General features: G+C 33.6%; 2 protein-coding genes across 5 annotated transcripts in view; one reads left to right on the top strand and one right to left on the bottom strand.

The window, feature by feature from the left end:
* LOC150090411 (peroxidase-like) overlaps window positions 1-17,597 on the top strand; it is a 265,140-nt gene that overhangs the window by 195,136 nt on the left and 52,407 nt on the right. Inside the window, exon 16 of one of the 3 annotated variants that reach the window (XM_090389870.1) lies at window positions 952-1,264. The exons of the other annotated variants lie outside the window; for them this stretch is intronic. Within the exon in view, the coding sequence (XP_090245996.1) occupies window positions 952-1,015 (64 nt within the window). The 3' untranslated portion in view covers window positions 1,016-1,264. Of the gene's footprint in view, window positions 1-951; window positions 1,265-17,597 lie in introns of those variants that run through there. 3 annotated transcript variants of the gene reach the window in all.
* Window positions 7,476-17,597, bottom strand: part of LOC150090410 (uncharacterized) — a 94,745-nt gene continuing 84,623 nt past the window's right edge. Inside the window, exons 7-8 of one of the 2 annotated variants that reach the window (XM_090389873.1) lie at window positions 13,327-13,546; window positions 7,476-8,161 (exon numbers count right to left, since the gene is read on the bottom strand). In XM_090389873.1, the coding sequence (XP_090245999.1) occupies window positions 13,337-13,546 (210 nt within the window). In that variant the 3' untranslated portion in view covers window positions 7,476-8,161; window positions 13,327-13,336. Of the gene's footprint in view, window positions 8,162-13,325; window positions 13,547-17,597 lie in introns of those variants that run through there. The other variant, XM_090389872.1, reaches the window with a different exon arrangement.

Raw genomic sequence — 17,597 nt, 5'->3', positions numbered from 1 at the left:
CACACTGGGTTTAAAGATCTGTTCTCGGTACCTCTGCACAGTTATGGTACCCCATCAGAAACATGAAGAGGGGTGCAGCCATTGATCATTATTCCACCCCACATGAGAACACCAATATAAGTGTCCCTTTCTCTAATGTTGGAGGGATGGTACTGCATTCCTCATTGTCTCCAGATGAAATGTCTAGGATCTGTTTGTAGGCTAAAATGGAGAACCCCATTTGTCAGGGCTCCAAGTCACATGTTCATGGCACCAGGTTTGACAAGCTCTGTTGTGTTTTCTGGAAATGTTTTCACCTGTGGTTGCATCAACCTCAAAAGACAGTGTATGACAGGAACTGTGCTAGCAGGGAAAAGGAGGTAATTATCCCTTTGTATAAGGCAATGGTCAGGCCATGCCTTGAGTACTGTGCACAGTCTGGAGGCCTCATTTTAGGAAGGCTGTAGAGTTGCTTGAGTGTGTATAGAGTAGAGCAACAAGGTTGGTGAGGGGAAAGAAGGGATTCTATTACCAAGAAAGGCTTAAATAAAAGTTCTGCAAATTGCAGCGGCTGGAGACTAGGCACCTGCGAGGTGATCTGATTGAGGTGTATAAGGCCTTGAAAGGGTTGAGCACACTGAATGCTGATGGGATTCTTCTACTTGCTCAGATTACAAACCTAAGGGGGTATAAATTCAAATCGAGGAAAGATAGTTGTAGAATATACGTGTGGAATTTTGCCTTTAGCCAGCGGGTGGTTAATTGCTGGAACAAACTTCCATCTGTGGTTGTGAAAGTTGATAGCTTAAATAAATTCAAGGAGGAACTGGACAAACATTTAGAGGAAATGGTTGTGTGAATTTTTTTTGGCTGATGCTACATAAGCTCATATGCTTGCTTTCTTGCATCACATGCCTCTTGTTACATCATTCCGTCTTGTTGTTAGATAGCTGTCTGTTCTGGTTAACATAGCCCTCGGGCGACCTTGGCCAGCTCTTCCTGTAATGGTTCCTGTGTCATGAAACTGCCTTCATAGTGCCGAGACGATAATGCATGACATATTAAGCCAACTTGTCACCTGCAACTGCCCAGCTTTAAGTCATCCAACAGCCCACCATCTCAAAGAATCATCTAAATGATGATAACTTGCCATCCTGAGTGTCCCACTGAGCAAGCCAAAACAACAAGAATGATGTGGTCACAATCTGTTTTTATAGGCATGAATAATTTGATTTGCATAATGTGTGGCTCTGTAAGGTGGTAAGATCGATTTCTATTAAATACTTGGAATTGGCATGCCAAGATGTCTCTTCTTAAGTCAAATATTCGCCTTAGTCGACACTGTTCACAAAAAAAATTCATGAAAAACATTTTATCCTGTTAATTTTTTTGAGCTGTGTATGATCTATTAATTATTATTTAGTTATTATTATTATTTTATTTATTTATTTTTTATAAATCAAAATCACTTGTATAAACAACTAATTGTAAGATTCCTCTGGCTTTCTGTGTAAGGAATCACTAGTGTATAAAATTTATGTTAATAAAGAATCTTATTATTATATTAGTCTTACTTCTAGGTTGTTGTAAGCATGTTGCCAAATGAAGTCTGAGGTGTCATCTGTACCTCATTCTGGACAAATTTAATTTCTTGTTCTCAGGTTCTAATTAATTTGTGACTTTGGAAAGAATTTATTATTGTTTCTGAAACAGTCTAATAATTCCAGTGGAAAATTTGTGATTAAGTTTAATAATTAATTTTTTACTAAATAACTCAGCTCCATTAAGGCAAAGTTTTGAAGAGTTAATGGCTAGCAGTTTATTAGGCATATGCAACGTACTGAAGTACATTGTAAACAAAGAAAAAAAAGCAGTAGTAGCATTAGTGAGAGCATTTTTTTTTTTTTTCCATTTATTCGAAACCTTTTTCCAAACTTAATGTTAGATTTGTTTTAACTGCCATTATGAATAATTTATATTTTTGTAGTAATTGCAGCCTTATTGATGAAGGGGTGGGGGTGGGGATATTCATATGCAGACACAATCTTCTAAATGTTTCCCCATGGAAAAAAATTCAGTCTGGTCAGCTATTCACTTCACACAGTTTCTCTTAATACAAAACACAATTAAACAAAAAAATTCTGCCAATATGAACATTACATTATTTTTAGTGCTAAGAATTGTAATTGGGGGGGGGGGGGGGCAGAAACGTTCATATACATTTCCCAGTTTCGGCAAAAGAGACTACTGCTAAATTTAGGTTTGTAAAAATATCTTAAGTGATTATTGGAAAGTTAATTAAAATAATAATACTGCTATTGCAGATATTTATTTTTATAGTGCTTGATATTACTGACAGAAAAAAAAAAAAAAAAAAAATACTGAGATATATTGTGTATTACTATGCTATAAAAACTTAAATGTTGGTGTAAAATAATCAATCTGTGGAACCACTTTAGTTTCAAAATAAAAAACACATGATTTAATTTTACAGTTCTTTGAATTGTGTTCACAATATGGAAAAAAAAAAAAATTTTAGCATATTCATAAATGCCTGTGTAATTATGCACTTAAAGGGTGGGGTGATAACTCCTCCATCTCAAGTAATCATTCAACATATTACAAAAATGGAATGCAACTGCATTCCATTTTTGTAATGTGTTTTTGTAATTTTGAGTATATTTTGTTAAGTTGTTAGCAACTTAACAAAATATACTCAAAACATTTATATGTAGATAGGAAGTGACAATGTTTAACAAACAAACTATTTTTATTAATATATACACTGCAAGAACATTAAATCTGGTAGTTACAAAAAGTTTATAAATGCTGAGGGAACAAAAAAAAAAAACACCCCAAACTGTTTTGATTTTCCTCTCTATAGCTGTTCTGAAATTTGCAAAATTTTACAAGCTTACAAACTTACTGATCAAAATGTGCAATATTTTTGAAGTAGCCATTTTTGGCATGTGTGAAACTCCAATCATAATGACGTGCTCTAATCACTCAGTTGTATGTTTTTGCTTTTTTTTTTTTTAGAAGTCTATTTTTGAAACACTGGCTTACTTATGAGATTGCCATGTGTGGGTTTGCCTCCCTTCTCTAATAACTTCTGTTTATTTAGTCAAATCTAAACCTAATTCATTATGCAACTCTCCCACCTCCAACATTGGGATTCTCAAATACCCTGATGGGGGGGGGGGCAGTAATTTTATCCACCATTTTGAAACCAGATGCCTACCATTTGATTTAAGCATAATCTATTTATAATTGATTTGTTTAGTTCGATCCAAACCAAATTTACATTACTTTTGGGCGTGGGATGGACACCCAGACAGAGAGAGAGAGACTTCTATTTTTATCAGTCATCTTGAAACAAGATCGCAGCCATTTGAAATACAGATCCAGTCTACTTAAAACTCTTCTATTTACGGTCTACTTAAAACTCTTCTATTTACGGTCTAATTGAAACAAAATTGTCTAGTTGCATTAAAATGATCATTATCTGATCTAGCCTTATCCGATAAATTGTAAATCTCTTGACCCAGAGCCTGATTCGCTAAGGAAATTTCCATGCCTTAATCACCGTTATCTGCCTGCCACTTTTCATTACAAAAATCAATATAATAAAAAAAGTAACTACGATACGTAATCTCAGAAGAAAAGATAAATATTGCTATAAATATTGTCTCAACCAACAAACCAGACTGGTTCGTCAGTAGAAACAATATTTATTTTAACATGATTATCCCTAGTGCTCTAGGCCTCTTGTCTAAGAAAAGATACTTTCTTTTCTTGTTGTTATATTCGGCAATTATATAACAAAAGTAAACATCCAACAATATTGAAAACTTCATCTATGCATTGACATGAAAAGTAATGCATATATTGACAATACTGAAAGTAGAGCCATCTAGAATAAAGTAATAAAATTGTGATTATAGAGAAAAACAACTTTGTTTTATGAACAAATCACATAACACTATAAGAGCTTAGTGAATGTTTGCTTTCAGAATAAAACTGAGACATGGGCAAGTCAGGCAAGTGGTTAAATAATAACCTTTATCTATAATAAAAATATTCAACTTCTCAATCATAACAAAGTTGTGATTAGCAAGTAATAGTTCATCATTGCTATTTCATATTCCAATCTAGGGGGAGGGAAGAAATATCCCTTAATATAGATATTACTTTGGTAATTGCACCTCATATTGTTAATAAAATTATGAAGGTGGCTAAAAATGTTTGAATTTCATACAAAACATCAGCTGAATCCAGCCTGCTTTTAATATATTTATTTTTCAACAAAGTTCCCTGAGAATTGAAATGCATTTGATTTGGTCCAGTGGTACTCCATAGCTTGAATTCCATTTTGAAAGATTTTTGCTTTGGTCCCATAAATTATTCCTAGCATGTGTTATATATAGTCTCTGGATCAAAATTATGAACTAATGTTTCATCTATTAGTGATAAAATGTAACTAATGTACAAGTTAGTGCATTGGCATCATTAAGTATATCTCATATTGTGAATACCTTCACAATGAGTTGCCATGGTATTGCACTACCTCGAATAAGTAACGCTTCACCATAGGAGAAGACTATTGTTACTTATTCTCAGTGGATACCATCACCCATACGGCACCATTTCGGAGCTTACTGGCTCCTCATCAGTGGGTAGGCAGGTACCCTGGTGTTGCAATGATGACAACCCAATTGCAAAGTATAAATCCACAATATGAGAGATGCCTGATGGTGTGGAGTAATTTAGATTACGATATAGTTTAGAGCTATACTTAATGATGCCAATTTATAACTACTTATGTAGTTGGATATGTACAGAAATGATACATCAATGCACTAACTTGTACATTAGCTAAACTATTTACGTAACCCGAGGCTTCAGCCCTAAACTATAATGTAATCTAAATTACTCCACACCATCAGGCATCTCTCATATTGTGGATTTATACTTTGCAATTGGGTTGTCATCACTGCAACACCAGGGTACCCGCCCACCCACTGATGAGGAGCCAGTAAGCTCCAAAATGGTGCCATATGGGTGATGGTATCCACTGAGAATAAGTAACAATAGTCTTCTCCTATGGTGAAGCATTACTTATTCGAGGTAGTGCAATACCATGGCAACTCATTGTGAAGGTATTCACAATATGAGATATACTTAATGATGCCAATGCACTAACTTGTACATTAGTTAAACTACTTACGTAACCCAAGGCTTCAGCCCTAAACTATACTGTGATAAAATGTAATAAAAAGTACTGCAGGTATTTTTAGAAAAATGAAAAATAAAATGACTATATACTAATTTCCTGAATTCTTTGGTTAAATTACAGCAACTAATATAAATAAAATCAAATGAGACACCATTTCAAAACTAAAAAGTTTAGTGAAGTGATAATTTCATTAATTAGTAGTGCTCACATGAACAAGTCCCTCTCGAAAATAACTATTGCATGTGAATTATTAGATGCTAATGGTTGAAACTTTCAACACCTTCCTAAATTAATAGACAAACTTTTATTTGAGCAATTCTGAAAGTGAACAATTTTGTTTACTGGAGTTACAGATGCAAAGGACCTGTTAGGTCCAATGTGACTATTTACTGTTTTTGCCTTCTGCTTCAACATACTAGTTTCAGTTTCAGCATAATGTAAATAATACACTGATTGCCTATTGGCTGATGCATCTGCTAAAGAAATTAGATATTCATTATTTTATCTTTAATTATTGTATAAAATGGAGTCTTATTTTGATTATTATCATAATTTATTATTACAAAACATTAATACATATCCATATGTAAATCTGAATTTCATGCTCCTAATTTTTTCAGAACTAAAAAATGAAAGTGATTGTTAATTCAGTGTTTATAATTTATGATTGTATCCTCCCCCACTTCAGCAGAACTAATAAAAGTTTTATTTTGGTGAAAATAGCATGTAAGCAGGCAAATATTTTTAAATTTTCAAATTTTTCGTAAAAAAAGCCAAAAATCACATTTAATAAATATTGTTATACACCAATAAAAGATCAAGCAGTGATGTACTTCAAGCAGAAGTGAAAAAACCAAAAACGTTTTACAAAAATAAGGTTGAGCACCAGTCAAGAGCTGCATGATCATGTTTATTGCAATCTGGGGAATGACCCTACTGGTTTAACTACACTGTACTGAAAGAACGTAAAATACAACATAATGCACTGGCAAAAATCACTGATTGCTATAGCTTTTGGCCACTCAAGTGGCCTCCTTCAATGGCATCTTTAAACAAATTAATACAGCCTGTTACAAATACTGATCTTCCTCCAAGTCATGTGCCACTGTAACCACAAACTGCAGTGTCACATAACAATACCTCTGAGAAGATAATACAGGATCAAAAAAAAAGTGACAGAGCAGGCTCTGAGGAGTTCAATCATTTGATCTCTAGTGATGTTTAGATTCTAGGGAAGGACTGTAGATAGCAATAGCACAAATTGTTATAGAGAGAATATTAAATAGAAACAGAATATACCATGAATAGAGTGGCGTGGCTTCCATATACCTTATACGGTAAAATGTAATACTATACTGCCATCTATGGCATGATGAAGTAGAGTTGACAGACAGAGAGAAGGGGAGCAAGTTGTGTGGTGGATAGACATGGTAGCACATGACAGAGTTATAGAAAGAGCATTTAAATTGTGCTGGGTTATTAATTTGTTGAAAGATGTACCAAACTTGGGTAATTAAAAGTTAGTGTTCGGTGTTTTGTTGTTTCAGTATAGTAGTTAGTGAAATTATCAGCAATAAAATTTTTGAAATGGAAATTGGTGAAATAATGAGCACTTCAACCTGTGTGGAGTATAATCTGCCTTTAATTTTTTAAAGAATTACAGTATTCTCAGATGTTTTGTGGTACTTCCTGTACCACTTCTTCAGTGACTGTAAAGACAGCAGAACTGGTAAATTATGGTGACTTCATTTGCAGAGAGTTGTTAATTTGGGTTAAGTTGTTAGATAGGGAGGAGTAAAGAGGTGGTGGGGGAGTGTATGTTACATGCTAAGTGATTTTGAGGGGTATGATAAAAATCATTTTGGGCAATTTTAGTGGGCAAAAAGGAGCATGAGTGCATCATTATAGGTCAAGTTTTCCTCTTATAGATTGGATGTGGACATGCAGTACTCATAGCAAGAGTAGTTTCTTGAATCAACAAGATGACTGCTAATTACTGCAACATAAGAGAGACTAAATATTCTTGACCTAGTTCTCACCAAGGAACCAAGCAGGTCAAAAATATCACAGTTCAGAAACTGAGGGGAGAATGATCATAATGATCACATGAATGGGAACTATAACAGACTTTGAAATTTTTAAGCCTCTATTAATTGGAGTTATTATTATATGCTATTTCGTACAAATGCATTTTGGAAAGTATTTAAGGGATTTATCCCGGAGGCCACAAACATTCATTCCAGTTCAGAAGTATTGCAAAAGAAAGATGCCAAAATGAATGACAAGAGAACTGAGACTTACGTCAGCAAAAACAAAAACAAAACAAAAAAACAAGGGAATCATCCCTTGGACCAAAGAAGTGCCAATGTCTTCCCAGTCCATAAGGGAGGAGCTAAAGAAGTGAGAGGCAATTACAGATAAGTGAGCATGACTTCTGTGGTTGACAAGATTATAAAATCTATGGCTAAAGACACAATACAAGACCACCCAACAGGAATGCATCCTAAATGGATCTCAGCATGTTTGTGAAGAGGGGTTATCTTGCCTCTTGAGGTGTTATAAAGCAGCTGGATGGTAAAGCAACCCTGATATTGTATATCTGGATAAGTATGGCTTTTATTGTGAGTTCCTCATGAGAGGTTGTTGTATAAATTAGAGCAGGGTTGGGATAACAGAAAAATATGCTAGTGGATTAGGATTTAGCTGAAAGAAAGGAACAGAGAGAAACTCATAAATGAGTATTATTCAGGTGGACTGGAGTAGCAAGTGGAGTCCCTCAGCAGTCAGACCTCTCTTGTTTCTTATCTTCCAAAATGATATTAATGAGGGAATACAAGAGAAGCTGTCAAAGTTTTCTGATGACTTAAAGGTTGGAAGGATGGTCAATAATCAGAACCAGGCTATGCTGCTTCAAAAGGATTTGGACTGCCTGCATGCAAGTATGGTCTGAAAAATGGAAGCTCAAGTATAAAAAATATATCAAGTATAAAATTTACTTATATAAAATACTTTATATAAAGTATAAAATTTGCTACCAAACGTAAAGTATTGCACCTGCAGAACAGAAATACAGTAGTAGTTTATAGATTAGGTAAGAGAAATTAAATGATATTCAGGATGAGAAAGACTTGGGGATTATGAAATAGAAAGATATAAAATTCAACATTCAGTGCAAGCAGGGCACATGATGTTTTGCTATGATTTATCAGAATTTTATAAACAGAGAGAAGGTCACTATCCCTCTCTATAAGATGACCACACTTGGATTACTGTATTAAGATCTGGAAGCTGCATCTAAAGAAAGGTATAGAACTTCTGGAGAAAGTGCAAAGAACTGAAACTAAGTTTGTGAAGAGCACTAAGCATTATTCCCTATGAGGAGCAGCTTAGGTGTGATCTGCAGAGCTTCGCAACCAGACACCATGAGGATTAGTAAAATGAAGGTGAAGAGGGAGGAATATTCTCAATGGTGAGTGAAGAAAGCAGAGAGCATAAATATAAAACCTTAGGGAGAAACAGTAAACTTCATCTTATGAAGTTTACCTTCAGGCAGCATGTTGTGGAATACTGGAATAAGTGTTCCACAGCATGCTGCCCGAAGGTAAGAGCAAGAGTTTTTTTTTGGCAGGAACAGAATAAGTTTTACTTCCTTGTGAACTTATTCTGCATGTGCTAAAACAAAAAAACCTACATAAAATATTTAGGATTGAAACGGATTCAGTACAAGCTTTATGATTATTTAATTAAACTTTATTTTATCAATATAATTTTACCAATATGCTATTAGCACTTGTTTATAATGGTTTAGATAGAAAATATGGCAATGCCGGGACTTAGGCCCTGGTGGATTTTTGAAACCTAATACCACATTTAATGGAGGGGTGAAGTAATGCAATTATAGCATATCACACACACTTTGGAACTTTCCTGAGCACCATGTTCTGGGGTTTAAATTTTAAAAATAAGTAATAATAAATAAAAAAACTACTGCAACCATAATTACAAATGAAATATGACCACAGCTTCTCGAAGCAGCTGTTTCTTGACATCAAACTTTTGCTATGGAATGATTTGGTTTAGTTGATAATCAAACCGTGTGATTTGTCTTTCATCAGTTGCTCTTATTCATAATTGACAACTGTTATTTTAATTCACATGAATTATTTTAAAACTGTGACACTATTGTTTACCTTGAAAAATTTTTCAAGGTAAACAATATTCTATTAATTATGAAGCATGCAATCAAGAATCATATACAACGAAGTTGACAGAGTGATTTCTTTAAATTTATCAAAAATAAATAAAATAAAATAACTGCTTGCTTTTAAAGCTTATTTGGGTTGCAGTTTGAAATAACAGCAGCTGTACATACATACATACATCAAGGAATTTTACATCAGAAATCATGCTGCTTCTGGAAGCTACAGAAAAATTCTTTTGGTCATATATTTAACATCTATTAAATGTAGTAATTTCTAGATTATTGAGATTTTTTTTTTTTTTTTTTTGTGACATTTTCAAAAAAAATGGCACATATGAGATTTTGCTCTGTGGGTCTTACTACTACAAAATTAATCCATGAGTAACCCCCCACAAGAACGCACACAATCACAAGTACTGAAAACTTTTAAAATGAGAGGGATACTAATATTGTTCACATTTCAGCTTTGGTAATGGTTTTCCCAGTGCAGAGAGCATGCTTTTTTTTTTTTTTTTTTTTTTTTTTTAACTACAAATGACATATTGCATGAACTAGCCTTCGTGATAAACAAGGCACGGTTTCTTACTGTAGATATAAAGTAGTCAGAAACCAAATTCAATATAGCTACTATTATGTTACTACCCACATTTATTTTAATATGCTAAAGCATGCCGGTGAAGTATTTACATTTGGTAAACTACTAATGGTTACAAACTGTAAAACTCAAATAATCATGCAGAACAAACAAAATTCATAGGTCAGAAAACAGATAAGAAATTGTACTTCTATGATGTCAGTTATTATATTAACAAGTATCAAAAATTAAAACTGCATTGATAAGCTAGATCTACAAACAAACAAATTAAAAGATTCAAATTATCTTCAAGTATCTTTAAATATAGTTGTATATGAAGTATAATAATTCCACATGAAGACTATTATAACTCAAGAACTTTCATATGTTTTGTAAACATAACTATAACTTATCTTCAAACCAACAAGAGTTATTTGTTCTAATTATATATGGTGTGGTCAAGAAGTTCCTAGTCTGTCTGCACAGTCATCAATAAATGCAATGTAATTTGCTATTGTCAAATTGCAAATTTCAGTGTGTATCTACACATACATAGAAGTGTTTTTAATTATTCAATACGTTTCATCGATGTACATGTTTAAAGCGCATTTATTTTTATCACAATTTCTGAGTGTGAAAAATTTCATATTTGGAACATCATACAAACATAATTTTACCAATGTTAAGGGATATCAGCTTCTGAAACTTTGGAATTCGTGCATTCATTTACAGATAGACATACAAACAAACAGACGGTGGGGGGGGGGATTCCCTATCTTGTGTTACTGTGTGTATGATAACGGCGATTCATAGGGGCAGGAAGAGAAAGTTTAGCAGATGATGTCCATGCTAGAAGATCTTTTAACTACTCAAACACTCAAAAAAATTAAATAATTGTTCAAATATTAAAAATTCATCATTATTATATTTTTCTTTGCAGTAAACATTTGATTTTTCATCCTCTATGTTTATATATGTATTATTTGATTCTGTTCCATCAACTTCTAGATCTGAATTCCAGAGAATTTAAATTTTGGTGTGTGTAAGCCTATATAGTTCAAAGCTTATTAAATGGGCCACGCCAATTTTTGAAACTATAGTAACTAAAAATAAGGCTCCTATTACTTGTAAACATAGCTGATAAATACCATCATGTCTCTATAGAGTTTCAAGAGAATATGTACATCTACAGATGTAATTTGCTGATACTGTATTGACAGAATCTTGGTCCCCTGCATGAAAAAATGTGTACGAAAGGGTTAAACATGTCACACAGAAGCTATTATGGAATTTTAAGTGATGATTTGAATTTGTCAGATTGCTTAGCAAGTGGTGCCTCAGACACCAATAATCAACAATGAGCAGATAACAATTCTTAGCAATTTCATGACATCTAATAATGGTTCGTTGTTCCTAGAGTCCATCATCACCAGGGATGAGACTTTGTGTCTCTACAACCCACAAACAAAGCTTGAAATATAAACTTAGAAATAATCTTATGGGAAAGTAATGTTAGAAGTGATTTTTTTTTTTTTTTTTTTTACCATTGTGGTATTGCACACTGCTCATTTCTCATGGAACAAGAGCTTGCTAAAAATATTGTTGTGTTACCACATCCACTTTCTTGCCGGACCTCACCATGTGATTTTTTCCTTTTCTGAAAAATGAAAGGTTTATGAGGCAGTCAATTCTTCTGCAGCAAACAATATTATTGATGTAATTTTCGAGAAGCTTTCTGTGTTAGCCAGCCCAAAAAAGTTCCAGAACTGCTACCAGCCATTTTACCAGTGGAAAAAGTGCATTACTGTTCAAGTGAAGCACTTAGAGAGTGGCTACAACTAGGGTGTTACATTTAATATATTAATCTGGGAACTTTTTGACTATACCATGTATAATATGCTACATAATTCTAATTATATTAACTAGCAAAACTATATTAAAAAACACTTCATTCCATATAAATTATTTGGGTATGTGTGTATATCAACTGGTTCCACATAATTTCATCAAATAATTTATGTGCAGTGAAGTGTTTTAATTTTCTACTTTCCTTTTTAATCTAATTAGATAATATCCATGTAGTGCCTTTCAAATAAGACATTATATAATTCTAGTTTTATTACTTTGCCTAAGAAAAATATCTAATCATAAGAAGACTCAGTATTGTGAACATAATAACCTCATGTATTTGAAGTTTTGAGAATTTGTAGCTATATTTCTTATAAATAATAACAAACTACATTTTGAAAAGTTCAGAATATGTCCCAAAAATTTCAGATAGATTCATTTCTATCTAATATAAATATGAAATGTCAGAAATTGCTCAGGATGAATAAAAATAATACTAAATCAAAAAGTTGATACAATCATGGTGAAAACAAACTTCAGAAATTTTACTTTAATAACTGGAATGACTTGTAATTACACAGATGGATTTCGAAGTTTTTTGTTCTTTTTTTAGCTGTTTGCATTCCATTAAAAATTTTCCATAGTATAACATGTAAATAAACATTATATGCTATTTCTACTCTTTATTGAACTAATATGTTAAGGTTTATGCTCATGATAAAACATCCAAAACTTTTACAAGAACACTACCCAATACACATTTAACTTTCAAAGTGTGTGTGTGTGTGTGTGTGTGTGTGTGTGTGTGTGTGTGTGTGTGTGTGTGTGTGTGTGTGTGTGTGTGTGTGTGTGTGTCTGTGTGTGTGTGGAGGGGGGAAGGTTACAACAGGTATTCTTCATTATGAGTATGATTAATTAAGTAAAAATTAATTACCAATACAGAATTTCATTAAAATGTATAATTAAAAATTATATTTATTAGTGCTGTGCTTTTAAGGTGTCATTCCAGATCAATGCCATAATACAATAACCATAATAGTATGAATTAGATATCAAAAAAAGTATTTAGGTGCAATTTTAATCTTTTTTACCCCCTCCTTTTAGGAACTGCCAAATTTTATGTGAACAACTAGAAACTATAGATATATCTGCATGGAAGGAGTAACCGTGTTCATATTTTATAAATTTTTACTGATGAAATTAGTTATAGAAAAAATTAAACAGCTATAAATGAAAAAAATAAAAAAAATTATTTATACCAGAATTACATAATGCTACTTTAATATCTATACACAACATTCCTTATCATAGCAGTAAAAAAACAATATATTTACAAACTCTCTGACTAAACAAGAAAAGCTTGACTGCTGTTATTTAAGGAAAAATACTATACATGCTGATCATAACTGCAGTATGTAAAAAAGATCTGTTCTTTGGTATAAAATATATCATATGTTTATATAAAAATACTTTAATAAAACTCCCTACATCTTTATCGTCAAGATGGCTTTCCAAACAAGAGATATTCTTCAGGCTTGTCTTTGTTTTCTTCCTGGCTTAATATGGCACTATCTATAGACCATCCAGTTTCACTTTGAAAAACATTACTAATAGGAAACATAGAACAAGCATCTTGAGTGCGAGTACTTGTCTGTTTTAGAGGCCATGTTGAGGTCTTATGAATACGATCTGTCACTGCTTTATTTTCCTAACATGTAAAGCACATATTCAATTGTTTGTTCATGTTAATTTCAGATACAACCAAATGATATAAAATTATTTTAGTAAATATAAAAAAAAATTATATATATATATAAATTTCCTACCATCACAAAATGCACTATGCTGTTAAGCAATAATTTATAATTGCCAACAGTTTCAGAAATATTACATATTTTCATCTTCAGAGTCACTGAAAGTTACACTTCATTTCTTTATGATTACTGAACTTCTTAAGTGATGGCTATGCACGGTTTGTCTTGGTTCAGCCAGCATTTTTCTTAGCATATGTGGATTTCACAGCTTGAAGGTTTCCTTAAAGCTGGACTTTCGATGTCTCATAGCTTTATTTATCAGTAAAAATTTAGAGTTATTACTTCTCATAAAATTATAATGCGATAGTTATTTTGAAAATTAAGTCTCCAAACACTATTCATAGGTCTATCAAAAGTTTTGTGTTATACATTTTCTGCTTTTCTCTTCTCCTAACAGAGTGGTTTTCATGTGATTCTAAACACTTACTTTGCTTACAAAGTTTAAATAAATTTTGGAATTGTGTGCCACACGATTTTTGTTGAAATTGAGATGTCTGTCTGTCTCTCTCTCTCTCTCTCTCTCTCTCTCTCTCTCTCTCTCTCTCTCTCTCTTTCAGCAGAAATAAAGGCAGGTTGATGAATAACTTTTAGTCATTCTGGTGATAAGACTGTCATTATTTCCAAAACTCTCAATGATAATAAATTACTGCTTAACAATGTAGCATATCTTGCATTCCTTCCTATTAACTCTTAGTCTACTACCCATAATGTCCTGATATATTTATATTAGATCAGCCTATAATGTAAGTCCCTTTATTCCAATTCCACTGTATATATATATATATATATATATATATATATATATATATCAGCGTTTCCCAAACTGTGTTCTGTGAGATGTGTGAGAAGTGTTCCATGAAAAATCCTAATTAATAATTAAAAAATAAATAAAATAATTAAATTTTGCATATTTGTAGCGTACACCACTTGTTTGTTTGTTTAGGGATTTATTAGGTGCATCGGCAACTATGGCCATAGTGTGCCAGTGCACACCACTTTTGTACCATTATAATTTTTAACTTTTTTTTTTTTTTTCTGGTTATTAATATACTGGCATAGACTAATAATCAAATAGACCATAGAACACTTTATGTTGGAGGGCTTTTGTATAGAAAAGTATGCGTAGAGGTAATGACATCTATGAAAAAGTAGCAATGTAGTGTTCTAATATGCCATTTGTATGCAATTTAGCCTGGAGTATGGGTTGAAGGAAAGGGGAAGTGAACCGATATCATAACAAAACTCACTTCCTTGTATAATTTTTTTTGATAATTATCAGTATTTTGAAATATTATTATTAAAATAAATGACCATGGATTTATGATTGAAAAAAGGAACTTTAAAACGAGAAGTAAGATACTTCTAGTATTGCAGCTGTGGTCGATGAAAACGAACACAATATTGTCACTTCAAAGTGAGGATGAGCAATCGCAGCCTTTTGTTCCCCAAAAATCTGAAGTGAAAAAACAGGAACCAAGAATAAAATACCAAAACGCAAGTATGATGACAGTTATTTGAATTTCGGCTTTACGTTGTTGGAAATAAAGATGCTCATGATTCACAGTGCATTGTATGCAATAAAATATTAGCAAACAGTTCTTTGGCTCCCACTAAACTTGTGTTCCGTAATATATTGTAATAAGTGTTCCGCAAATATATTGTGAGATGAAAAGTGTTCCATGACTAAAAAATTTGGGAAACACTGGTATATATTGTCACCAAACTTTAGATTAGCACGCTAACTACTGAAATACTATTGTTCTGGAAATTCTAAATTACTCTTTGATATTGAAATTGCAGCACCCTGAAGGAGCAGGAATACAGAGGGGATACTTATAGAGCAATTATAGCCAAGGAGTTAAGGAACACATGAAAAAAGTTGCAGAATTATTGTGTATGTGAACACATTTAATGACACAGTGATGCATACAAAGGATAGATCAATATAATATAAATCCATGACAATTCCAGATACACTGAGCATTGAGTTGTATGGGTGTCAAATAGTTTGCTGCAGTATTTCCCACTAAGCCTCTTGCAAACAGTCCTGCTAAATATCTGTGTTCCGTACTGGCTTTTTTTGTAAATATTGTTCAATCACAGCCCCTCGTGTGCTTGATGGGGGAAAAATCAAAGGACCTATCTATCCAAGATAGTATGTCCACACCATGAATCCCTGTAGTGTTGTCCTGCTGAAAAATTGCATCAGGCACCCCAATAAGAAAGTAGAGAATGATGGGTTCCAGAATCTAAGTGACATAGTAGCAAGCAGTCAGAATGCTGTAAACGAATACCAATGGTGGCTAATTATCAAAACTGATTATCCCCCACACTATGATACCAGAAGGGTGTGTGGTATGGCATTCAACAATGGCTCTAGGATCACTGTGATGGCCACACATGCATGTGGCCATCATTGTGCCCCAAGCAGAAGTGAGATTCATCACTGAAGACTACTTAACCATTCTCTATCCCAGGTGGCCCATGATGCACCATTCCAGATGCCACTGAAGATGAGCAGTGGCCAGGGTAATTGACACAATGGCTAGTATGGTGGTCCCTTTCTACCAGTCAACGTGCAATAGTTTGACAGGTGATGGAGTGACAGCCAACTGATGTCACAGCTCACTGGATGGTAGCAATTGTGGTGTAAATCTGTTAACAGATAAAACAATCCTCCCATTCCACAGTCCTCTCTCGTACTCCATTACCTATTCAAAATGGTGCCTCCGTAGCCAGGTGGGCAGGAGCAGCAGTGCGTAGCACACACTTCTTGATTAGACCGGGGTTCGAGCCCGTGAGCCACCAAATATGGAGGATGCGGAAAAGGTCAGGGAATGACCACTGCATATCCCCAGAGCAATATGGCCTTAGTTGCTAATGCTCCTAAAAACCAAATAACAACAACAACCTATTCAACGAGCAGTCGTACCTCCTTACAACCACTGTTGCCAACACTTGTGCATTTTGGTACTGTCACAGTCTGCATGTTCTGCTATATGATGAAGCAACCATTCAGCCTCTCAAAGGCTGATAATCCACCCTCTGTTAAAGTCACTGAGTTGCTGATACCATTGTTGAATATAATGTCTTGACTTCCCTACATACCCTTCTTGTGCTCTGAAGTCTGTAATGCCATACACATACGTTGCTTTGATTTATATCACCTGAAGTTTCTGTCTAATTGGTCCTGTATTTTAATCATTTTGTATATCTTGGTGCAATTCATCCACCTACTAATCTGTATGTACTTCCAATCATTCCTTCTGGGTGCTGAAATTTCAATATCATAGTGTCTATATGACCACAGGAAACTTCATTAAAGCAAAGCTCATGATGTATGTCTCTCACTGGTTGTCTCCTAATCATGATTGATAACTTCTAACATTCAAACTTTATGCCATATATAATAAACTTTTAAATGAGTTTTTTTTTTTTTTTTTAAATACTTAGAATGTGATGCCCGGAAAACTCTCCATAGCTGCTGAAACAATAGTCATGAGAAAGTTTCCAAGCTGAGTGATATATACCAATATTTCCAAAACTGAAATTTGAGAAATGTATACCCAACAAAGCTGCTGAAATGACTACATGCATCACATTTTAAGCCTCAAGTTAAAAAACAAAACAAAAAGCCTGTGTTTTTAAAATGATTACGAGTAGTGGCAAATGATGCAAGAAAAGATACTTATGCAGCATCAGCAAAAAAAAATTCTCATTTCACCTGTCCATCCCCTCTAACAGTATCTAGTTATTCCTTGAATTGAATAAAAGTACCTACCTCAACAATGGAAGTTTGTTCCAACAATCAACCACCTACCGGCTGAAGACAAATTTCTTCACATTTATCTTGCAACCATCTTTCCTCAATTTGAATAAGACATCTTGAATGACAGCAGCTGTCAGTCATGATTAGGAGCAAACAATGAGACATACATCACAGAA

This window comes from Mastigoproctus giganteus, chromosome 2 (assembly GCF_048544385.1).
Source record: "Mastigoproctus giganteus isolate SK-2022 chromosome 2, ASM4854438v1, whole genome shotgun sequence".
NCBI lineage: Eukaryota > Metazoa > Arthropoda > Arachnida > Uropygi > Thelyphonidae > Mastigoproctus > Mastigoproctus giganteus.
The sequence above is the reverse complement of the archived record's forward strand: the minus strand, read 5'-3'. Positions and strand labels throughout refer to the sequence as shown.